General features: G+C 40.9%; 1 protein-coding gene across 2 annotated transcripts in view; it reads left to right on the top strand.

Moving 5' to 3' along the window:
- idua (alpha-L-iduronidase) overlaps positions 1-26,602 on the top strand; it is a 166,572-nt gene that overhangs the window by 113,825 nt on the left and 26,145 nt on the right. For both annotated transcript variants that reach the window (XM_052010427.1, XM_052010428.1), the window contains 2 exons: positions 9,285-9,464; positions 22,645-22,861. In XM_052010427.1, coding sequence (XP_051866387.1) covers positions 9,285-9,464; positions 22,645-22,861 — 397 coding nt within the window. The remainder of the gene's footprint in view (positions 1-9,284; positions 9,465-22,644; positions 22,862-26,602) is intronic.

Below are 26,602 nucleotides of genomic sequence, written 5' to 3'. Positions count from 1 at the left end.
CTGAACCATCAGGACTAGTTGTCTGTTTGAAGCAGAGTATCCTTTTAAAAGGAAAAAGTTGTCATTAATTCTCTGTAGCTTTGATGCTGCTGAACAGTCAGCAGAGGCATTCTGTGTACCCCAGTAGCAGCTGGTTAGTTGTCATGGATAGTTTTGTTTAAGTTTACTGCAGACTTCAGAAATTATTGAATTCAGTGTTAGGTCTTGAGGACTAAGCTGATGATGCCTGTCTCCATCCCACTCTCACTCTGACCTCTCTGTTTGGTCTCCCTGTAATGATCCAACAAAGCCCAATATGATCTTGAAGAATGGCATCTCATCTTCTAAATTAACACATTACAGACCTCAGGATTTATCATCAAATTAAACAATTTCAGATAGCCAGATTTTGCAGTTTGTATCAGGTGCTGATAATGTTATTGAATGATAAGACTGTATTTTGTTAAGGATTATTTTGTTTTTTAATCACTTATTCTCAGAACCTGGATGTTGCTGACAGTACCAGTATTTATTATCCATCACTAACTACACCTGAGCCAATCACTTTGTGCTTATGTAGTGCAAATGTCACTTGCCACTTATCAGCCTGTCCTTGAATGTTATCTTGGTGTTGCTGCATGCAGTCGATGTTTGTTAAACAATCTTAAATTTTACAAATGGTATTGAACTGTATTCAATCATCAGTGAGCATTCCCACTTCTGACCTTATGATGGAAGGAAGGTCTGCTCAAAGTTGTTGCCAGTATATGGACAGTAAAGACTGAGCAATGATAATGTTACTGATTGTCAAAGGTAAGTGGTTGCATGCATTACCCTTGTTGGTGATGCTCATCATCAAACACTTAAATGGAGCATTGAAATCTGTCTGTTGTAATCTCGAGCCTGGTGGCATGTGAGAAAATGCATCTTCTTGTTTGAGCTCTTACACAGTGGTCTAGGGTCTTCAGCTGAACCAGTGTGACTGGATGTAGAGAGACAGCCTCTCATTTTTATCGACTGGTTTTATTCCTGTTCCTTGTCCACCTCCTCCTGCTCCCTTCCCTATACAGTTTGAGCGAGTGGACAAAAGGCATGGCTTTCACAGTATATATTAGATAAACATAATTATCCATGTCAGTAGGAAAAACAGAGGTTATTTAAATAGTACTAGGTTTGGAAACTTCAGTGTCATTCACTCAGTGATGTATCTGTGGAATTACTACCACAGAAGATAATGGAGGCCAAGTTGCCAAATATATTTAATAAGGAAAGAGATTTGTAGATGCAAGAGATGTAAGGGGATATGAGGAAAGAAGGGAATACGCTACAGCCATCCCCAGATAATGAATGGGTTCTATTTTTTGCAGATATCCATAAGTCAAGTTTGTCCGTAAATTGGAAAATATACAAAAATCACTCAACATGGTCACCATATCTCCACAGTATTGTAATGAATGGCATCAAAAGCATATAAGACTGATAAGAAAGAATAATTGCTCAAAGTGGAGAGAGAGGAAGTTAGTTTTCCATTTGTAGGAAAGAACGTATGTACATACATTGGATTTTTGATCTTAACAGTGTTATGGGAGCTCAGTCGTATGTAGGGGTGTCCATAAGTTGGGTGTTTGTAACCTGAGGACTATCTGTATTGAGATAATCAGCTCTAATCACATTGAATGACAGAACAGGCCTACTCCTGCTATTGTGTTTATGCCTCCTTCTCTTCCTGCTCTTTCCTGCGTAATATTGTAAGATTGTGGAGGAATCAACAACAAAGCAGGTGGCCCTCTTTGGGATGTTCTGATTGGTTGAGGCATCCCAGGGTGATGTTCCTGGTGTTGCAGAGGCTCTGCTTGTAGTTGCACTCTCCTGCCTTTGTAGGAGCCAAGATTGATGAACAACATTAGACTGGGGGTAGCCCATGCGCCAAAGGGGATAGTAAAATATGGTAGGCTTGGCAGACTGTCTCAGAAGGGGGAATGAGCCTTACCAGCATCCCAGTTGTACAGCCTTGACCATTAGGATCCTCTTCAGCTTCACATCTCTTGGACACCAGGTGAGTGAAATCCTTTCTGCAGATGCACAGCTTGGGATTCATGTGACTGTAGCAGCTCATGTGACTGTGCAGTTGATTACTTCAGGAATCCTTTGGAAGTCAGCTGTTGTAGACAAGTCCCCATGCCAACATTACCTGCCACTCTCTGCTCAAGCTAAAGTGAATAAGTTCTCCACCACTTGTGTGGGAAGCCTCATCACATGCATGCAGCAGTGCACTGTAAGCATATATTTCTTATATTTTCTCATGACAGCGAAGGAGCCATTTGGCCCACTGAGTCTATGCTAGCACTCAAAGCACTCCCATCAGTTCCATTTTCCCACTTATTTCCCTGTAGCCTATTCTCTCTCGTATGTCCACCAACACACCCCGATTCTCCCATCTCTCCATTACGCTTGGAGTAGTTTACAGTATTCAATTAACCTACCAACCAGCAAGTATTTTGGAATGTGGGAAAGAACAGGAGCTTTGGAGGAAACAAAAACAATCACAGGGAAACTACGATAAACAGCACTTGTGTTCAGAATTGAATGTGGGTCGCTGAAGATGTGAGGGCTAGTATTGAAAGGATTGGAGGATGGTTACACATACATGTAGTCTGCAGTTCAGTCTCAGCCATTTACATCACAGTCACAGGCCTTGATTCATTGACTGTAGCCTTGAAATGGCACTACCAGTTTAGGCAGTCTTTCTCAACTAATCTCTCCTGCTTCTCACAGCACTACAGGCCTGGGTTCAGTCCTAACCTCAGGAACTGTCTGTGTGGAATTAATAAGAAGGGGAGGAGAGAACCAAAAGGAATGTCTGTGATATGGTGGAGTCTCAGAGCCATAAAGAGATACTGCACAAAAATAGGCCCTTGGACCCACCAACCATCCATTTACATAATCCTGTATTAATCTGTTTTTTTTTGTTCTCCCCACATTCCCCTCAACTCTTCACCAATTATTTCACTCACTGCACTATGAACAATTTACCGTAGCCAATTAACCTAGCAACTTGCACATGTCTGAATATGCAAACTCGAAACAGACAGCCCTGATATCAGGATTGCACCCGGGTCCTTGGCACTGTGAGGCAGCAGGAGAGGTTAAATGAGAAAGACCGCATAAATTGGCAGTGCTATTTCAAGACAACAGTCAATGCATCAGGCTTGTAACTAGTGTTGTATATGGCTCCGATTGAACTGCGGCACTTACTCTGAGTGTATTTATCCTCCAATCCTTGCATTTCAAGTAAAATTACCCTTGCTTGGGTTGGGAGATGTTATCATAGTTGCATCGGTTCTGTTTCCTCCACTCTTTAAGTAGACAGCTTTATCAGTAAGTTGATCTTGTTAGCTGAAAAGCCATTTACTGTGAGCTCAATAAATCCCCTACCTTGTATCCAGCTTACAGACTGACACTGTTCTCAAATGTGATTCTGTATCTGAAATTTTTGAATTCATTATTGACTTTAAACATTGAGTTAATGCTCCTTTGCTTTAATTTTCATTGGAACAGAGTAGGAGACTGGGGTCAAAGTTAGAGTGGAATGGAAAATTAAAGTCTCCTGAAAGTCACAAATTAGGGATATCCTCTGTTGAAGAAAACAGTACTGGATGCAGTTTGTAAGGGAACAAACAAGGAAAGCAAGGTCTAAATAGAAGGAACTATTACTGCTTTGCAGAATATAACTGAAATAAACGACATACTAGGGCAGTCCAAATGGTGGATCTTGAAATGGAGATACAAGAGGACTGATAATTGAGGGACTGAGGTTGGAGGCTGAGAGGGTTGGGTGAGGGGTGGATGGAGGAATCTGTGGGCAAAATCTCTAGCGGAGCTGAGATCAGTGACAGTCTTGGAAGTGATAGTCTTGCGTTCAGTGGTGTGGTCATCGTTCATGGGAGATGAGAAGATGTTCCAGAGAGTTGACATTCAGCATCACATGGTTCAGCAGACAGCATCTCCCTTGCATTTGTTCCCTCACCATCTGACATAGACTCATACTGAGAGCTTTGGCATACTAAATGCTTGACCTGTATGGAGGATGTTTCTCCATATTTGCATATCAGTCTTGCACAAGAGGATTGGGTAGTGTCAATTTTGACATATTAAGATGCCTGGATCAAATTTCTAATTTCGTATCTATTAGCATTTGTGAGTTGTAGGTAATTTGCACTGGTGGGAACACTTGGTGTAATTCTCTTTTGTCTCCATTAGTGATGCTGTTATTTGTAATTTTATTGCTTGTTAAACATTCTGTACAAGAGCTAAATTATTAATTTCCTTAAATGGTCGCACCACTCTCAGAGTATCTTTATCAACTTTAAAGCATGATGTTTGGCAGGCTGCATTATGTATTTGGATATTACCAGGAATCTATGACCCCTATTTTGAGTTCTGGTTGTTATTCATCAATCAGAAGTATTCATTGCAAAGTGCAGTAAACATTCGAAGTGCCTTTGCATTGGTAAAATAAATGTTCATTTTTTGAACTGCCTGGTTCTGGGTTTAGCTCGAATTAATGGACTGAAATGATTGCTTTGCATTTTAATGCAACTTAAATGTTCAGAAGGCCTAACTAGATTAGTTTTTAGTTTAACCACTTGCTAATATGTAAGTCTTGTGGCTTCATTATTAAACATTCCCCCAGTAACCAAATAGACTTGCATTTATCCAGCCAAGAATACATTTACTTTAAGTCTAGATTTCAATTCTACAAATCACTTGTATCACCATTGTTCAGGTACTTTGGTCAAATATTGCAGAAAAAAAATTTAAAACCACTCACCATAAGGAGAGGAAGTTCAGGAGAGCCAATGTCCAGCTGCTAAAGCAAAGAGGGCAAATGAGAGCTCAGAACTTTCAAAATTTAGTCGTTGACTCACAAAAGAAAGAAATCTCACACATGACTATTTTTCTATCCCTTTTTCCCCACTGCCCTCACCTCTTCCCACCTCCCCCCCACCACAACATCCTGTAAGCAATGACCAGGCCTCTGGCATCAGATCCTAGGACATCCCCTAACTGCCTTTGGGCAAAAAAAACTTGTGCAATCAAAGCCTTTTCAATTGTTTCTAGAGTCCTTTGATGATTAGAGACATTTAAAAACAATTAAAATAGATTTAAATAAAGTTATTGAAATAAGTCATAGAGTGATACAGCCAGAAACAGGCCTTTCAATTCACCAAGTCCACACCAAACATTGAATTCTTTGAAGAAGTAACAAAATGTATCAACAAGGGCAGGGCAGTAGATGTGATTCATGTGGACTTTAGTAAAGCCTTTGACAAGGTCCCACATGAGACACTGGTTCAAAAGGTTAGGGGCCATGGGATCCAGAACAAATTGACTAACCAGATCCAAAATTGGCTTGGCAATAGGAGGCACAGAGTGATGGTAGAGGATTGATTTTGCGATTGGATGCCTGCAACTAGTGGTGTCCTGCAAGGATCAGTGCTGGGACCCCTCCTGTTTGTAATGTGTGTGAAAGATTTGGGTGTGGCTATGGGAGGTAAGATTAATACATTTGCAGAAGACATGAAGATTGGTGGAGTTGTTGATAGAGTGGTAGTTTTAGACTGCAGAGAGCTATCAAATTTTTGGGTAAATAGGCTGAAAAAAATCACATGGAATTGAATCCAAACAAATGTGAGGTGATGCATTTTGGGAGCACTAATGAGGCTCAGACCTACACCATGAATGGTAGGTCTTGGGGAGTACTGAGGGACCTCGGAGTACAAGTCCATAGATCCTTGAAGGTGGGGCAGTTCAGTTATGAGGAGAGGCTCGAAGCTTGATCTTTTCTCCCTAGAGCAGAGGAGGTTAAGAAGGGGCATAATTAAGGCATATAAAATTTTGAGGGGTATAGATAGGGTAGATTGTAGGAAACTTTTCCTGTATATAAAACTAGGGGACACAGATTTGGGGTAAAGGGGAAGAGATTCAGAGAGGATATGATGGGGGCCTTCTTCACCCAGAGAGTGGTAAGTACATGGGTTGCAATGCCTGAGAGAATGGTTGAAGCTGGGTCACTGACAGCATTTAAGAAGTGTTTAGATGAACGCTTGAATCAATTAGTGTAGTATGAAAGGCCAGGGGTCAGATGACAGTGACAATACTACTGACCCCCATGGTTGGACGATAGCATTGCCTATCGGGTCGGAAGCTACACCACTGTCAATCAAGGGTCCGGCTCCGCCCCACCCATTAAAAGCACACCTAAGGATTGGCTTGTAACCCACCTTTGTTCTTGACCCTGAATCATTGGCTTGTTTGAATTACCTGAGCAGGTTCCACCCAGCTACAGCCCTATTAAAAATGGTACACTTGGGCTCCCTTTCTCTTTTCCAATTGTTGCCGGGGTCGAGACCACAGGTGAGAGGGTGCACTTCCACAGGGGCCTAGGAGCGTCCTAAGTAGATTCCCAGTAGCGTAGAGCCGTTGTTTGTCCAGATTCAGGGGGTTCAGACAACAGGGTAAATGGCCTGTTTCTATGCCGTACGATTCTATGACTATATGATCCTATGATTCAAACATCCTTTTGCACCAATATAAAAACAAACTGCTGGAAATACTCACCAGGTCAGGCTGCATCTGTGGAAAGAGAAATAGAGTTAATGTTTTAGGTCTAAGACCTTTCATCAGAATTGGGAAGGAGACGAAAGAAACTTGTTAAATTGCAGAGAAGCTGAAGGTTGGGCAGGGGGAGGGGAATGTCTCTAATAGGGCAAAGCCAAGGTGCCCATGGGTAAAGCTGTAAACAAGGTTATCTTGTCAGTGAGTGAATGGGAGCAGTTAGAGCGTGAGAACATCTACAAAAGAATGTAGAGTTGCAAAATGCATAGCAGGAAGACAAGCCAGACAGGTCAGGCTGGGCATGTCCTCCACTCCCAGAGAAAAGAAAGAAAAATAAAGTGTGGGGGGGGGGGTGAAGACAGACAAGCTGAGCCAATATTACGGATGGGTATATGATACAGAGCAAGAAATCAAGTTACCTGAAGTTGAAGAATTCAATATCGTCCAGAAGGCTCCAATGAGTCCAGACGGAAGATGAGGTGATGTTCCTCAAGCTTGTGTTGGGCCTCATTTTGACAGGAAGCCACAGACCAGTATGTCAGAGTGGAAGAGAGTTGAGGAATTAAAGCGGCAGGCAAAGGGAAGCTTAGGGTCGCCCCTGCAGACTGAACACAGATGTTCCGTAAAGCAATCACCGGATTTATTTTTGGTTTCTCCAATGTAGATGAGACCACATTGAACACCAGATGCAGTAGACTAGAGTGGATGAAGTGCAAGTGAATTGCTCCTTCACTTGGACAGACTGTTTGGGTCCCTGGGCGGTGGGAAGGGAAGAGGTGAAGGGACAAGTGTTGCATCACCTGCATTTGCAAGGAAAATGCCATAAGAAGAGGGGTGGTTGGTGGGAACAAGAGTGGACCAGGGAGTCACGAAGGGAATGGTCCCTGCAAAATGCTGAACAGGGACAAGAAAGGAAGATGTGTCTGGTGGTTGAATCTCTTTGAAGGTGGCGGAATTGTAGAGCATCCTCAGGGCTGACCCTGAGCTCCCGTTGCCTGAATCTAAAACAGTAGTTTAATTTTAAGAGCCTCTTGAAAGGCTTGCAAACAGATGCAATTACCTCATACTTACAAAATGATCATTTCATTACTGTATCTGAGATCAAAGTATGAGGAGAGAATCAGACCTCTGAACACCTCAATCTGCTCTCTTTTCAAATTTATACACAGCATTATCTTCAGGAACAGGTAAAAAAACTAGTAGGTCACCCTTCAATTGAGTGCAGGGTTAGATTTGATGAGAGTTTCCTTCTTTTGATTTAGTCAGCATGCCATTGATTAAGTGAGGTGAATGCAGTGGGCAAGGGTTGAGAAATAACTGAAGTCTCATGGAATCGTATTGCTGTGGGATTGACAAGCCTCAGAGCTCTGTCAGCTCCTTAATGATCTGTTCTGCTGCCTTTAGCTATCTGTGGATGTACATTCCAAGGTCCCCTTGCATCTTCCAGCCATTTATTGTTTATTTCCTTGCCTTGTGCACCTCCCTAAAATGATTATCCCACACCAGTCTGGATTAAGTTCCAACTGCCATTTTTCTGCCTTCAATATGGGACCTTGTCAAAAGTCTTACGAAAATCCACATAGCCTACTTCGAACATACTGCCCTCTTCAACCATCCTTGTTTCCTCCTCAAAAAAAGTCAATTAAGTTATTCAGGCACAACCTTCCCTTAATAAATCATTGCTGTCCGTCTCTGATTAATCTGTGCCTTTATAAATGGAAGTTGAAACTGTTCCTTAGAATGGATTCCAGTAATTTGTCTACCACTAAAGATAAACTGTCTTGCCTGCAATCCCTTCCTCTTTTTAAACAACATACAACATTAGTAGTCCTCCAATCATCTGCCACTACTGTTGCAGTGAAAGAGGATTGAAAAATTGTACTCAGAGCCTCCGCAACTTCCTCTCTTGCTGCTTTTGCCTTCCTGGGATGCATTTCATCTCGGCCTGCCAATGTGTTCATTTTCAATGATACTAAACTCCATGGTACTTCCTCTTCACTGTGTTTATCTCATCCAACATTTCACACTCATTTGCCTTAACTACAACAATGGCATGGTCCCTTCATTTGTGAAAATATTCATTAACATTCTCTGCCTCCACATACAGGTTACCTTCATCATCTCTACTAACCCTATTTTTTCCTGGTTATCCTCTTGTTTTTTATACAGAAAAAGTCTTCGTGAATAACTTTTTCATTATTTTACTTCATATTTTTTTCAAATAGTGCCAAACATTTTCAACTGGTGCACATTATTTGTGTAATTACCTATCCTTATAGCGTGGTGATGGAGAAATCAATGCAATTCATGATTCAAATGCACACTTTCTATCATGCAGTACAGACACAAAAATCACACCATCAATAGCACCATTGCAGCATTTGTTATTAAGGGCTTGTGATTTAATTTCATAGTTTCTATTAACTTTAAGATTTATTTAATTAAGGTACTTCCATAAATGATTTTATTATATTTGAATCATCGAGTGATACTCATGTACAATGAGCAGTTTATTTGGGAGAAAGTATGTATTAAATAATTAAGAAGAAAGTTGATAAGATTATCAAGTGATCTCTGATCCTGAGAGATTGGAGTAGCCATGAGATAAAGATGATGTAGCAGATTGTGACATTGTGTACTGTGCAAGTTCTTTAAGTCACTTTTTTATTGTTTGCTTATTTTGATAGGGTGCTGGTAGGTCTCTGCACATCATAGAGCAAGAATTGGATACAGTTCATCAGATCCAGAAACTCTTTCCTAAATTCCAGTCAATCCCCATTTACAACGATGAGGGTGATCCACTGGTCGGTTGGTCAATTCCTCAAGTCTGGAGAGCTGAAGTGACTTACGCTGCTATGGTTGTTAAGGTAAAGATAAAATGCCACCCCACAGTTAAAAAGAAAGATGTGCATTTACTTATTTCTTATCGCATTCCTTTCAGGGCATCTCAAAGCTTTACAATCATTGAAGTAGTGTTTCAGCCATAGCCATTCTTGTCATTGGAGGAAATATGGCTGCCAATTTCGGCACAGAAAGCTCCCACCAGCACCAATGTCACAATGAGCAGATAATCTGTTTTGGTGATGTTGAAAGAGAAATATTGACAAGGAAAGTGGGAATAACTTCCCCTTAAAATCATCCTGGGAAAACAGTCAGATTTTCAGTTTAACATCTCATCCAGTAAGTGACAGCAATATACCAGACTGCCTGCCTAGACTTTGTGTACAAGTGTCTGGAGCAGGACCTGGCTCAGAGGCAAGAGAAGCTCCCAGTTTAGCTATGGCTGACATCTGGTTTCATGATACAAACTTCACATAAAGCATTGTATTTCAAGGATCACTTTTCTAAGAGTTTTGACAGTGATCAGACTGGTGCTGAACACCAAGCAGCAAATTTAATCTGGATCTAGTTACAACATGTACAAAAGTGATAAACAATCTGCTGGAGGGACTAAGCTGTTCCAGTAGCATCTGTGGGAGGAAAGAAATTGCCAACGTTTCAAGTCAAAACCCTGCATCAGGTTTCAACCCGAAACGTCAACAATTCCTTTTCTCCCATAGATGCTGCTCGACCCACTGAGTTCCTCAGCAGATTGTTTGTTGCTCCAGATTCCAACATCTGTAGCCCCTTGTCTCCATAGTGATAGTTTTGTTCCTCAGTAATATATTGACATAAAGATGGTGAAACTAAAGAAGGCTCAACTAGATTCTGTCATCTGATATTTATTCTATACAGAAGGCAGAGGTTCAGATCCTCACTAACTGAATTGGATCTCTGAAGGGACTGCACTATTTTCAACTTAACTTGTCGTGTTCCACTCTAACCAACAGAAATAGAACCAAAAGTACATGGTGCCTTTAAAGTACTGATTGATCTGATGACCAAATCATGCCAGTATTTCCTCTGTTTAGATTATTCTCCTTCCAGATATTAAACCCATAGTTTTTAGATTGAATCTTAGTCGGTGTCATACTGCGTGGAAACGGGCCCTTCGGCACAACCAGTCCATGCTGATGCTATTCCATCTATTCCCATCTAAGCTATTCCAAAATGTCCATGTTTGGCCCACATCCCTCTAAACCTTCCCTATTCATGTACCTGTCCAAGTGCCTTTTAACTGTTGTTAATGTACTTACCTCGAAAACTTCTTTTGGCAGAATCTTGTTTTTGTTGCCTCAAACAGATAGTATAAAATTTTTAACAGTTGTATTTTTCACATGCGTTCTTCTGAACTGTAAAACAATGAAAGCCAAGCTGACAATTTTCTACTGAGTACATCTTTTGGTGATTCAATGTACTGCCATTGGATCTGGTTGAACAAAAGGACTTGGATGTTGCTGGGAGATTAGAATTTAATGTTCAAGTAATTGCCCTGCTGTGAGTCACTTTCTTGAACTGGAGTGATCCCTGAAGAGAATGAATTCCCATGAGTATTAGGTAAGGAGCTCAGGATTTTGATTCAGTGACAATATGTTTCAGAGTTCAGATGGTTAGTTGATTGCAGAGGAACCAATGGCCTCTGCTGACCATGTACTTCCATGTGGTTATGGTTGTGAGTTTGATGAATTTCTGCAGTACATTTTATAGAAGATACACAATGTAGCTATGATGCTGGAGAGTAAATGTTCAGAGTGGTGATTGAAGGTCCAATCAAGCAGGTTGCTTAGTCCTGAATGACTTTGACCTTCTTGAGTGTTGTTGGAATGGCACATATCTGAGTAAGTGGGGAGTATTCAAAGCAAAAAAACTCTGGGTCGAGCAGCATCTGGGGGTAAAAGGAATTGTTGGCATTTCAGGTTGAGATGCTCTATTAGGACTGAGAGTGGAGAAGGAAGATAGTCAGTATAAAGAAGAGAGGGGAAAGGGTGAGGCTTCCTAACCCGTACATCTTTGGAATATGAGAGGAAACCGGAGCACCTAAAGGAATGGGCCTTGTAGGTATGGACCTTGGAGAGGTGAAGGATGATGGGCAGATGGATCAAGGTGTGGGCAGAGGAGGGGTAGAGTTGAGAGACAGGCAGGTGGGTGACAGGTGGAGCTGGTCCTTTGGGGAGTAGCACCTCTTAAGGTACCAAAGCAGGTCTGAGAACCCAGGAAGAATGACAAGTATATTCATGGTCTGATTTGCTCTGAACCATCTTCTCTTAAGGCAAACAGACAGGACCTAAAGCTCTTTACCCACAGGGGGCAAAGGGTCTTGTCTTTTCACATGAGAATAAGCCCTTCCTCTCTAATCTCTTCAGGTAACTGCATTCTAATAAAACAACTCTCAAAGGTCTTACACCAGCACAGTAGTGTAGCGGTTCACATAACACTATTACAGTGCCAGCGACCCAGGTTCAATTCCGGCCACTGTCTGTGAGGAGTTTGTATGTTCTCCCCGTGTCTGCGTGGGTTTCCTCCAGGTGCTCCAGTTCCCTCCCACATTCCAAAGACATACGGGTTAGGAAGTTGTGGGCATGCTATGTTGGCACCGGAAGCATGGTGACACTTACGGGCTGCCCCCAGAACATTCTATGCGAAAGAAGTATTTAACTGTTTTGATGTACATGTGACTAATAAAGATATCTTATCTTACATAGTTCATAGAATTGAATGCAACACTCCAACTGATGCCCCATTGGTAATAGTATAACACATCTTCCTTGCTTTTGTACACTATCCCTCTCCCATACATATAAAATTACTTAACATTTCCCTGCATTCTCTATCTGCCATTTGTCTACTCATTTTATTAGTTTTCCATACCCTCCAGGAACATGTTATTATCCTCCGTACTTTCAATGTTAAATTCAAATATTGTGCCGTTTGAAAATTTTGAAATTGTGCCTTTTGTACCCAAATCCAGATCATTAATTTTAAAATGAGCAGAGGTCCAAATACTAATCTCTGGAGCCTTCCCTGCAGTCTGAGCAACATTCAACACTACTCTTTGTTCTTTGTTTCTTTGCTAATTTTTTTATTCACACTACTACTCCCATGTGCTCTACCTTTCCCACTGAGTCTATTAAGTGGTCCTTCATCAAATGCTCTTTGGATACTCATTAACACAACAATTATTTGATATCAAATCACTCAACTACTAAAGCCCAATTTGCCTATAACAAATTCATGCCAGCTGTTACTTATTCCATATTTTGCCAAATGGCAATTAGATTGAGTTTAAAGGTTTACCTACCATCAAAAAAAACTGACTGGACGTAATCCCATCTGCTTGGAACTGTGATGCATTACTGTAGTCCTCTGACATTGATCCAACATCTAAAATGCAAGATAATCCTTCAATTTGGTTTGTGACCAAGCTTTTAAAAATACCCTATTTATCTATTTTAGCCTATTCTATCATTATTCTCTTCTTTACAATGGCATTGGCAGCATCTTTTTCTATGAACTTGATGGCAAAGTATTCATTCAGATCTTGGCTGTTCCCTCATCGTTCCTTTGTGGTCCTTATCAGCCCCACTCTTCCTTTTGAGGGCCCTTTTGCTTATGTTACCTACCAATCTTATTCACACACATTTTCTTTGCCCCCCTAATTTTGCATTTTCAGTTTTCCTTTCTACTTGCTGTATTCAGATTTGTTTTACACAGTGCCATGCATGACATTTATCATAAGCCTTTCTCTATTTTATTTTAGTCATTCAAGAAGCTCCAACTTTGGATGCCCTGTTTTGTTCCTGTATCTCTTTCCCGATAATTGTTAACATGTTCACAGCATAGTGTAATACCATCCTTATTGCTTGTTATTTTTAACCAAATAGATTCTGCTTTTCAACTCGCAGACATCATATTTTCAGGTCCTGTAACAGTAGTTTTGATTGAAAATATCAGTTTCCCACAGTCCCACAATGGACATCATTTTGTCAACTTCCCCATTTTCATGAATATGTTTTCTTCTGAATCAATTCTCCATTACATTATAATTCCCTGTGGTTTATTTGTGCCTGTAGCTCAACAATTTTTATTTCCCACACTCCATGAATTTATGTACATATTCTGCAAATCCATCCTAATCTATCTTGCAGTTCCTCCTATCTGATATCTATTGTTTCTGGACTGATCTTATTATATGTCTCACTTTAAATTATTGAGTGTAAACTGATGGCATTCTGAACTAGCATTAACACAGGAGGTTTGCAGTATTTTTTCTTTTGCATGAAGGCAGAGCTTTGTTAAGTAACAAAGTGTGGGAGGTCTAACGGATGGTTTATAGGAACCAGCAAAGTGATTTAGAAAAATCATACATGCAATGAAAAAAGGCACAAATCACTTCTACAAATGACTTTGACTTTCTCACATTCTGTTCATCACACTCCAATTACACTTTGACAAAATTTTGACAAAGCCTCACTAGTACTGGTCTGGAAAAAATTGTTTTTAGGAGAACTGCAGAGATGTGAAAACAAAAAACTGAATAGGAAATCAAAACAACTTATTCTTTGCTGCTCTGCTTACTTTGCACATTATTTCATTTAATTTGTAAAATTTGCATAAATGAATCAAAAACCTGTGCATTTTCTACATATTTCACACTTTACTATTCTGCTTATATGCTGATAATTTTTTTAAGGCAGCACAGAATCCATGCTTTTGGTCAAAATGCACAAAGCCCCATTTATGCTCATAACCAGTCTCTAGTGCAGTTATAATGGCAAAGAGGAGACAATTACCAGAGAATTTGCTATCCATAGTAGAGAAGGGGCAGTGAATTAGATTGCTGAAAGATTAAGTTCAATATATGTTACTTGAAGAGAAGATTGTCAAAATACTAAAAGAATATTTTTGGGGATGTTCACTTCAGAGGTCAAAAACATCTTGAGGCTAAAACTTATTTATCCACCCCACCCCACCCCACCCCACCCACCCTCCAAGCAGTGACCCTATTCCAAGTGTAGGATTGTGGTCATTGGTGTGAAAGGGATGTGTGCCCTCATCTTGAGGGATGAGAACCAGAGTAATTGGTATAATAACATACAAAAAGAATAAAATTTACTTTATAAATATAGTTTCAGAGGGAAAGAGAAAAACATCCTTAACTTCTGGTCAATAATAGAGATAAAATGAACAGCAAAATTTTCTGTTTGAGAATTTCAATGAGTTTTGAATTGAAATCCCTAGATTACTGGGTGGAATGTAGATTGGACATTAAGTAGGTGCAGCAGATTAAAAAAAACAATTAGTTTTGTTTAAGTCTGGGAGGTATCAAGTGCTGATTCACAAGGATTTTTGCCTGAACCGGTATGTCTCATTTTTGTGAATGATCTGGTTTCTAAAAATAAATGGAAGATTGTCTGATTTCGCAGACAACAATAAAATAAATAAAACAGTAATTAGTGTGAAATACATAGAAATTGCACATGTATTTGAACCATTTATACAAGTTTTACTAACTAAATAATGTGCAATCTAAGCACAGCAACAAAGAACAGATTTAGTACTGTCTGACTCTGAAAAGGACCTGGGAGCAATGGTGGATTTGTCATGGTCTAGACAAAGTTTTCAGACGGCTAGAAATGTTCACAAAATTCTGCAAACCAGAACAATTGACAATTCCATTGAACTTAGATAGGGCCACATACAGAGTATCTTTAAAATTCTGCACAGTAAATGCACATGCAGTAGTCTGATTGCAGAGAAAAGCATCAATGATTAATCCAAGTGTAAAAGAGATAAGGGGGGAATTAGGTTGCCCTGGAATATGTGGACTGGAATCACAAAAGAGGTGATACGTACCAGTTGACCCAGAGTGGGTAACATCTAAACTTGATGCTTGTATTTCATTATTGTAATTGTGATCTCCAGTTAGTGCCAGACTCAGTGTTTATAGCCTAATTAGCATTGACTGAAACTGACAGTTCCCGACTACAGCCAAGATTGGACATTGTCTCTATTCTGTCATTAAAGTCATTCCATGTAATCAGATGCTTGGACCATGGCAAATCAGGGACAAAAGCTGGCACTACAATTTCCTGATGGACAATTGCTTTAGTGAGATCCTCCAAATCCTAGGTTCCACATGGTAGGCAGCTATAGAAAGTTAGATTGCATGGGATCCAGGGAGACCTAGCTAACTGGATGCGCAAATGGCTTGATGGTAGGAAGCAGAGGGTGAAGTGGAAGGTTGTTTTTTGGACTGGAGGCCTGTGACTAGTGGTGTTTGCCAGTGTGAGGCCCATTGCTATTTGATATCTATATCAATGACTTGGATGAGAATGCACAAGGCAAGGTGTGTAAGTTTGCAGATGACAATAAAATAGGTGGTATCATAGATAGTAAAGACAGTTATCAGGAATTACAGAGGGATCTTGATCAGCTGTATAAGTGGGCCAAGAAATGGCAAATGAAGTTTTATTCGGATAAATGCTAGGTGTTGCGTTTTGGGAAGACAAAAGAGGGTAGGACTTTCACAGTGAACAGTAGGGCCCTGGTGAGTGTTGTAGAACAGAGGGATCTAGGAGTACAAGTACACGGTTCCCCGAAAGTGACATCACAGGTAGACAGGATGGGGAAGAAGGCTTTTGGCACACTGGCCTTATCAGTCAGGGCACCAGGACCAAGATGCAGTACTGAGGAAAGTTTAATGATGTCGTAAACTTGGTCAAAATAATCAAATACATGAACTGATGTCACTCCCGTTAATATCCAAACACTTTCATTATATTTTTTACATGTTCCACAGTAGTGTAATAAATTTTCCAGTGAACCTTGTGAGTTTAAAGGGTGCAGGAAATATACAAGCACTTGAAAGACAAATTCAGAAACAGAACACTTGGTAAGCTTGCATTATTTATATAGGTGATAGTCATACATAAGCACTATATTCTTGCCATAATAACACATCAATATACCTGGCACCTGCCTGGGAAACAAGGTTCAAGGAGAGCTATAGAGTCTTCAGAAATGCATTGGAGTCTACCTTTTGGAGTTCTGAAATGATTTGGATGCATGAACTTACCTGGAGATTTACTGCAGTAAACTCTTGGAGTGGATTTCTTGCTTTAGTGGCTTGATATATCTTGCACAACTTGGCACACACACCGTTTGCACTCTGAACCTCTGGTTCACACTCTGAGTGAATATGTGAGCCAGATGCTGAACCTTCAGGGTTGCCGAACAATCAGATGCTGGATTATTGGAGTCTTATTGTGGTGTATCAGTCTCATACATAACATTCATATATCCCACTACAACTTGTCTCACACCAAACCTCAGAGCTTATACATCCTCCCAACTATTCCGCTATAGCAGGCACCTCACCCAGACACAATGCAACATACTCACTAACACACTTCCTTCTACCTTACAGAAGAAGGTAGGACACAATAACAGCCAGCAGCAGCAGCAAACTGCTGATGGTCAGAATCATCTTTTTCAGCTCAATGGCCATGATGAGAAAATATCAGCCTGCAGCCAATGTAGGGGGAGATGTGCCTGACTGGAGGGCTGGTATGGACAAAAGTTCTGCCCCATAGGACTCAGATGAGGATCTTGATGGGACAGCCTATAAACAAAGACTAATGGACATGTACATAAAGTTTGGTCAGAGGATGTGTATACAGAATGTTTTATAGGATGAGAGAAAGATTATGAGGTAGGTTTAGGGAGAACAGAAGAAGCCCAAGAAGGAGTACGTTTTTGTTTCATGGAAATGGGCCCTTCAGCCCAGAGTCCACACCAACATTCAAGCACCCATTTTTACACCCATTTCCTAACCCATTTTATTCTCCCCACATAACCATCAACTAATCCCCCCACTCCTCAATTCTACCGTCACGTACATATTAGGGACAATTTACAGTAGTCAGTTAACCTACCAACTCACATGTTTTTGAGACATGAGAAGAAACCAGAGCATCAGAGGAAGCCCACGTGGTCACAGGGCAAACTCCACACAAACAGCCCCGGGAGTCGAGATTGAACCTGACTTGTGCAACCATGAGGTACCTACTAATTTTGCCTCTGTGAGTCATTTCTAACTGAAGGCAGACATCTAATGAAATTCACTGCCACCTCCAGTGTGCCAACACACCCTTCTGCCCAACTGAGGAAAAGAGTGTTCGAAGGCCAAGGCCTCAACCACAACACCAAGATCATGTTCTACCAAGCAACAGTGATCCATGCACTCCTGTATGCTTTGGAAACAAGGACCACCTATAAAGCACTGAATAAAAGCCATTGCACAAAATACACTAAATCTATTAAGTAAACTAATCGGCATCCTCTCCCAGGCCAACACCACCAGCTTTAATCATGATCAATCAGCGCTGCTGGACAGGCCATCTTGCCCACACAGCAGAAACCAATCTCTCCAAGCAATCTCTCTACTCTGAACTCCACCATGCAAAGGAATTTCTAGGAGGACAGGGAAAGCACTTCAAGGATTTCCTCAAAGTCTCCTTGGAAAAAGCTGCAATATCCTCAACAGGCAGTGGGAATCTCTGGTCCATGACTCATCAAGATGAAGAAAGAACATCCAGGAAGGGACTGAGCCCTTCACATTTCGAACACTGGGTCATGCATAAACAGCGGGACAAGCATATAATTTCCCAAATTACCCATCTATACACTTGGACCCCTCATACATCTCTGATTCCACAGTGGAAGCAAGTTATCCTGAAGGACTGCCTAAAAAGGAGTGGCTTCCCACCAAGTTTAGGGGTCTATGTGGACGGACTAAGCTGCAGGGAACCAGTAGGAACCCACTCACATGACTTTTGACTTGGAGTTAAAAATGGGTTTTCCCATCAGTCAACAAAGGAGCTTCTTCACTGGATGAAAAATATCTGGAATGTCCAGAAGACAGTGCTGCAGAGGTGGTCTTTAGGGATATTCCAAACATGAACTTCTTACCAATTGGGAGAGCTAGAATATTAAATGAATGAGCTTCAGTGGATTTTTCCACATTATTTAATCAAATCAGAACAACTTTTTTTAAAATTGTATGCATTATAAAAATGACTGAAACCTGGACTGAAACTTCAGAATCAAACATGAAGGTTTAGAAAAGACCATTGTCATTCCAGTATGAAAAATAATAACGAATAAAAGTTAACACATGGAATCACATTTAGTTATGCAGTACCATTGCAAATTGGGAATTGTAATTTGAAGGAAGACTACAAATTAAAGAATAATAACCTTATCATGTGGAATTTTATTTGATGTAGTCTTGAAAGCTGTTAAAGGTTAATCTACACTTTTCCCATTAACTGAAAGGATAATGGGCTGAATCATACTGACTGATAGCCAGTGGTATACTCTTATCACTGGATTCACTATTGAGCCCAGTGACAAAGTGGTAACTCGCTGACGAGGGGTCTGGATCAAATCTGGTCCTTTGGCCTTATGCCAAGGAGGCCTGGAGTAGGAACAATGAAAGGGGTCACCAACTCTGTGCTAAGGATATAAATGTTTTCTGTATTTTACTTTAGTTAAATCGTTTTAATTATTTGTTTGTGTTTAAATGTGCTTTTGATTATATTTACTGTCTTTAAGTTTTCCATATTTATTTTCATAGCCTTTAATTGTCTCCAACTATCAGCGATATTGACAAACTGTTAAAAAGCCTTTGACTGCCAGCAAGTTGTCATAAGAACTAAGGAGCTGAAGCAGGATTAGGCCATTTGGCCCCCCATAACTGTGACATTCGATATGATCTTTTACCTCAGTGCCACTTTCTCTCACTAACCCCATATCTGCTGACCCCCTTAATATCTAAAAATCCATCAACCTCTTTCTTGTTTCTTCTCCTGATCTACCTTCCACCTCCACCCTAATATATTTAACAATTTTTTGACAAATTATAATTAATTTCATTATCTTTTGTTTGCTTCTTCCCATCCTTGCAATTTCGTCCAGTCCCCTTCTAGAAGAATGATCACACTGACATGAGCAGCCCCTCTTCACAGAGTAAGTACACTAATGCTGAGGATCAGTGCTATCACACTGCTCTCCCACACTACCCTACATAAGAAGGACATAAAAGCTGAAGCAAATATGGGCAGGAGTAGGCCACACAGCCTCTCGTGCCTTCTGTGCCATTCAATGTGATCATGGCTGATTTTCCCAGGCCTTGTTTCCTCTCTTGTGCCAGTTTGCCAAAGCCCTCATTTCCCTGATCTTTTAAAATGTATCAAGTCTTCTATAAGTACCCCGGGTGACCTGGCCTCCATGATAGAGAACTACAGACATTCAGCACCCTCTGCGAGAAGACACGAGAATACCACGTATACAGATTTATTCTTGCCTGCCACTTTTCCCAGACAGGAAGGGCTGGACTTTCCCCCCATTATATGGATAAAACCCTATCACGTAAAGTTCTCCAGTTAAACATGGTGATAAGGTGCTGGGGGTGATAGAATCCTGTCTACATGATCAGGTCAGAGGCTGTGTGTCCTGCAGTGAGTAACTTACCTCCTGATACATGAAAACCTTTCCACAATCTTCAAAGCACAAGCCAGCAGTGTGGTTGTATATCCTTGCCTGGATGAGTGCATCTTCAACATCACCCAAGGATCTCTTACACTGTTCAAGGCAAAGTAGCCTGCCTTATTGGCACCCCATCCACCATTTGAGCATCCATTCTTGCTGGTGAATTGTGGCTACAGACCGTGCTTCTGACAAAATGCACTACAGTAACTCACAGATGCAGGTCAGACAACACCCTCCAAATCTGCAAACTCTACCACCAAGAAAGACAAGGGTATCACACACACCGGAGCAACAAAAAGCTGCAAGTTCCACTCCAAGACACACAGTGTTTTGACCTGGAAATATATCATTCCTTGGATATCATTGGATCTAAGTTCTGGAACCCTACCCAAAAACACACAGACAGTACCTTCACCAGGGCTCTGGCACCTCAATAAGATGGCTCACCACCATCTTTTCAAGAGCAGTTGGACGTGGACAATAGATGCCGGTGTTGTCAGCATCACCTACGCCCTGTAAATGAATTTTAAAATTCTCGAGTTTTGTAAAGTTGGAAAAATGTGTAGGGTGATCATGAAAAATGAAAGATTTAAATCAAATCCTTGCTGGATTGAGAGCCAATATATGTCAGAGCACATAAGGTTAGTGGGGAAAAAGGGACAGTGCATGTTATGATACAAGCAACAGTGTTTTAGACCAACTCTGTGTAGCATGTGATATGTGGGGCCAATCAGCAATACATATAGCCCTGGCTGCACATAGTAATCATTAAAATCTTCAGACAGTATGATTAAACGATGTCTGCATTGCACAATCAAGTGCCTGTTTTCAAGCATCATCCAAGTTAACACTCAAATATCTTTTGAAAACATGGGCCTAGAAATTGGATGGACTGGAAAGCTTGCACTATAACCATGCCTCTGCAAGTTTTGTACATTTTGTGCAATAAATTGAGTGTTTAAATAACACCAAGCATGCTGTTTTTCTTTGTATTAATGATCAAAAACAAGAGAGAAATAAAACAGGAAATACTGGAAGTAGGTCAGGCAAAGCTCTGATCAGATACTTTGGTCCTAGGATCTTTAACACTACTTATTCCATTCTATTTCTGACTCTACCCCAGAACCAAGGTTGTTCCAACTCAGTCATCAGGCTGCATTACACATGATGTGTGTGTATACATAAATTCAGAGATGAGCTCCTGGTCATTGACGACTTGATCACTGGAGTATTCAATAGAATGGGCCTTGCACTTAATATCTGTAAAACAAAAGTTCTCTGCTAACCTGCCTGCTGTATAACAATGCCACCTATCAATAAAGGTCCAAGATGAGACCTTGGAAGGTGTGGACTACTTCCAGTATCTCAGGAACTACTTCTTAACAAATGTAGGCATTGATGATGAAATTCGCCATTGCCTTCAATGTGTCAGCACGGCCTTTGGTCATCTGAGGAAAAGAGTGTTTGAATATCGAGATGTAAACCCCACACATAACTCATGGTCCAACAGGCAGCAGCGATCCCTGCCCCTCCTGTACGCCTCAAAGCAGGCACCTTAAACCATTGGAGAGGCGCCACCAGTGTTGTCTTTGTAAAGTAGTCCAAATTCACTGACTGGATAAGCAATCAAACTTCAATATCCTCTCCCAGCCAACGTCCCCAGCGATGAGGCCCTAATCACACTCAGTCAGCTCCAATTGGTAAATCACGTCATACAACACAGCTGACTACCCAAACAGACAATCTCTTCCAAGTTCTGTCACGGCAAGAGGTTATCAGGTGGAAAATGGATATTCTCAAAGGCCTCTTGAAAAGATATAACATTCCCACCAACCGCTGGGAATCCCTGGCCCAAGGGTGCTCAAACTGGAGAAGGAACATTTGGGTTGGGACTGAGAATTTTGAATCCCTTCATCACGAGCATACAGAAGTGCAATGCAAATGGCAGAAAGAGCACACCACGTACCAAACCACCCACACAGCTCCACATGAAGCCCTGTCTGTGTCTAAGTCGCACATTGGTGTCATCGGCCATCTCAGAACCCACAGAAGCTCAATGGAAGCAAGTCACCCTCGACCCCAAGGGACCACCTAATAAGAGAAGTTGCTGCATCTGCTGTTTATCGCTCACATGGTCCTGTGTTGCTGCTGCACCAGCATGGACCATTTGTTTACCATCCACTCGTCCAAATCTGTTAGTAATAAATGTTTGGTGCTTGAAGATTTAAGGACCAATTAATCATAACAACATATGGTTTTGAACTGCTTTAGAAGCCTTTATTCTCATTAATGGTCTAAAACAAACTCGCGTCTAAGTGAATTTTTAAATTCAATTAGTCACAAGATAAATGACACATGGCAGCGATCTAAGCTGTTTGATCCGAGCCAGTCACAATTGGTCTACAGAATACAAGCAACTGAGGAAAGAAGTTTGACCCTTGCCTGCACCACACCTTCAAATATAAATTGCATGAAAGACTCTTATACCAAGAGTTAATTTATCACATCTTGTTGCAGGTTTCCCACAATGTTTTCCATGTCTAATTAATGATTGTTGACAGAGTTAAAAATCTATTGACTTACAAAAAACTTCAATATTTTCTTGCTTTCTTCTAGGTAATATCACAGCACCAGAATCTGCTAATTGCGAATCCAAAGAGCACTATAAATTTTACATTGCTTAGCAATGATAATGCCTTCCTGAACTACCACCCAAACTACTTTACACAGAGGACTCTTACTGCCAGATTTCAGATGAACAATACAAAGCCACCACATGTACAGATGATTCGCAAACCAGTGCTCACTGTTATGGGATTGTTGGCATTATTAGGTAAGCAGAAATATATCTGGCATCTTTGTGTATGAAAGCTTGATGTTGCTACCTAAGTTCCAGCTATTTATTCATGCACCACTGCTTAAAATAAAATAAATATATAAATCAACACAAGGCATTTATCTAGTGGGTAGCTAAACCATGGGTAGGAAGGATTCTTTGTCTTAATTTCCATTCTGAGCTGAGTTAGCTGATCTTGGATTAATTAACTAATGGATGATCACCTGAGTTTCTCAGATCAGGAAGGAGACAATATACCACAACTCCCTGAGTCCATCTTACCATGCTGAGGGTGTGCTTGGGTGGACATGGAATGAGGATAAAATTGGGTTTAGCCTCTGCAGTTGCATTGTTTGCTGACTGTTGTTCTCAAGGCTCAGACATAATGGCTGCCTGAGTCAGGTAATGAGAGTAGCTGGTGGCCAAAGAACCATAAGGCAATCAGATCAATGACTTCAGTAGAAACTGAACGTGAAAACAGCTTTTACAAATTAAATTAGTTTATATTTGAAATTAATACTGTTCTCAGTTGTCAAGATTAGAAAATTACAAAATCAAGTCATTAGTATTGCATTGGTATTGATGCAGTGCCAAAGATGAATACAAGATATCATGAATTATGATTGATATATCAGTCCTGTAGCAAGTCCTTACACAATATCTAATGTCATTTATCACCTAATGTATTAGCAAATGCCATTTATCAGCTAATGTGTAAAACAAAAATGGAAACATCACGGGTTTTTGACATGCAATTAGTGGCTACATGTATGCAGGGCAAAGTTTAACTGCAACCAATCATAAATGCACAATAGTTCTTTAATTACCTCCCCATTTATGCCATTAGCTTCACCTTAATAGACACTTTCAGATGAACCACAAGAGCATCAAGCAGTTTCAGCTGGGAGGTTGCTTCAAAAGTGCAAATAGATGCATATTTGTAAAAAATTGTAGCTGTTCAGTTAACACCTTGAGACTATGCCAGGTCTGAATCTGCCTCAGGTTTAACAGCAGTTGCCACAAGCAGCCAGGCTCTGCCTGCCACTCCAACATCATGTGCCAGATATTGAACTCAACCCCATAGTATGCCTTTGTTTATGTAAAGTCTTGGTGTTCTGGCACTATACAGACCAGCATGCCACAGTAACCGACCTTTCAGTGAGAGCAGCCAAACTGACAGAGAAATAAAGCCAAGGAAGCCGTAGGGTCAAAATCAGGAAGGCAGTAAGGAAATACTCAGGGCAACACCAAGGGAGCACTTCAGCCTGCATCAGGGCGACACTGAGGGACTCCTGGGCCAACTTCTGATTCACCAGCACCCGTCAAGTCCAGCAAAGCCATATAACCAAGATTTTACTGTATTCACGGATTTTACAATGCATCACATCTTCTGAGTGAACATGAAAGCTTTTATTCATGCACAACTGTGGTAAAATTCAGTTGCTGTGCAAATGATGAAAATGGCCATCTCATCCAATTTTAATCAGTTTAATTACATTAATTTAAAAATTCCATGCTTATTGTTTGAGGTGGAGAATTCTGCTCGGTCAGCCCAACACTTATTTAAAATGATCCCAAAAGATCTTCTGCAAAGTTATTGTGCAACATTCTATAAAGCACGTCGAGAGGAAGTAGAAAGTAGAGTTTTTGTATTGTTTTGATGGGAGAGATCTTTAACCTAAATTATTGGGTGGTCTGGGTGAGCCACTCGCTTCACAGTTCTCCATTCAAGTTAATTCCTACTCTGGGTTCGCCTGGATTTCCGCTAAAATATCTGAGACTATTTTTAGGTCTTTTGCTGAAAATGCCAAGAGCACTGTTCTATGGTTGATGAGTCATGTATATCCCATGCTGACACATATGAGTGCACTGCTCATTAAACATTTATACTGAGTTCCAAACATTAAATTCACCACTGTGTGGGTGCTTATTGTATAGGGGATGGGATGTTTATTGCTGTTAAAAAACAATTAACATCCTATGGAACTGTTTGAAAAAGGCCCTGAATACTTGATTGTTAGGAGGTGTAAGTATCAAATTAGACTATCACAGCAAATGAAAGTGGGTGATTCCTCATACTGCATTGGAGGTTCTGCTGGAAGAATGTTTTGGCATTACAAGACAATTTTCCCATTGGAGAATAGTATAAGATGCCTGGGAAGCAATGGGAATCCAGCCAACAGAGGAGAGCCACAGAAACTCTTAAAAGTATTTGAAAAGATGGGAGAGAGGACTTTGTCCTCAGCTGGTAGCACTAAAAGTGCAGTTAAATATTGTCTGTGCATTGACTTCGGTGGAAGTGAATTTTAGAAAGGAAATGCAATGTGCAGTGGCCATAAGATTCCACATTTTAACACAAGCAACTGAGGATGAGTTTCCAACCCCAAACATTTAATCTTACTGCCACAGGATAGGATAGACAGTGTATATATAAGGGAAGCATTGGAAGGATAAAGTTGTATGCCTGCTAGCCCACAGACTCACACAGCTATCTCAACTACATCCCCTCACGTCCTGCTTCCAGTAAGGACCATTCCATTCTCCATATTTGTTCTGATGACAAGACTTTCCACAACACTGTCTTTATGATGTCTTCCTTTTTCCTTAACTGTGGCTCTTCCTTTACTGTAGCAGACAGAACTTTCAGCTGTATCTCCTCTGCTGCTCACACTTCTATTCTCATTCCTCACTTCTCAGCCAGAACCAGAATGGGGTTTCCCTCATGCTTACCTTCCACGCTACCAACTCCACATTCAATGGACCATCCTCTGTAATTTTGCCACCTTCAATGCCATTGCACAAGGAGACACATCTTCCCTCCCTCCCCTTTCAACATTCCAAAGGAACCATTCTCTCCGCAACTCCCTAGTTCATACTTTCATCTCCACTAACCACTCCCATTTTCAGTGCACTTCCCTTGCAAGCACAGGAGATGCAACACCTTCCCTCTCACCTCTTCCTTTCCCACCATCCAGTGAGCCAAACAATCCTTCAAACAAACATTGATGTTTAGAGGAGCTTGCAGTGTGCAAATTGACCAGCGTGTTTCCTACTTTGCAATAGTGCACGTCCAAACTACTGCAAGGCTTGTCAAACAGCTTGGTGCATTCTAAAGGGATGTGAATGATACTATTTAACTGTATGTCTTTTTCCATCAGTCTCCACTAGCAAGTTGCAACTTCCTCACCCGGTCCTCACTTCTGTGATTCTTTCATGCTTTGTGAATCATCGGGTACCACAGTCTACTTACCACAATCTACTTTCACCACTGTGAAAGTATCCAAGCTTGTAAGGAAGCAATCACTAGCAGTGGTGAAACAATATCAGGGAAAGAGGCCATTTGATCCATTATGCCTGTGACGGTACTATGGAAAAACTATTCAATTAGTCCCACTGTCCCTCTCTTCTCCATGTTCCTGCAATCTTTTTTCCTTCAAGTCATAGTGTCATAGAGTCATACAGCATGGAAACAGGCCCTTTGGCCCAACTCATCCATGCCAAATGTGTTGCCCATCGAGGTAGTCCCATTTGCCCGCATTTGACCTATAGCCCTCGAAACCTCTCCTATCCATGTACCTTTCTAGATGGCTTTTAAATGTTGCTAATGTGCCCACCTCAACCACTATTTCTGGCAGCTCATTCCAAATACGCATCACCCTTTGCGTGAAGAAGCTGCCCCTGATGTCCCTTTTAACTCTTTTGCCTCTGATCTTAAACCTATGTCCTCTTGTTTTTAGC

Source organism: Pristis pectinata, chromosome 2 (assembly GCF_009764475.1).
Source record: "Pristis pectinata isolate sPriPec2 chromosome 2, sPriPec2.1.pri, whole genome shotgun sequence".
Taxonomy (NCBI): domain Eukaryota; kingdom Metazoa; phylum Chordata; class Chondrichthyes; order Rhinopristiformes; family Pristidae; genus Pristis; species Pristis pectinata.
The sequence above is the reverse complement of the archived record's forward strand: the minus strand, read 5'-3'. Positions and strand labels throughout refer to the sequence as shown.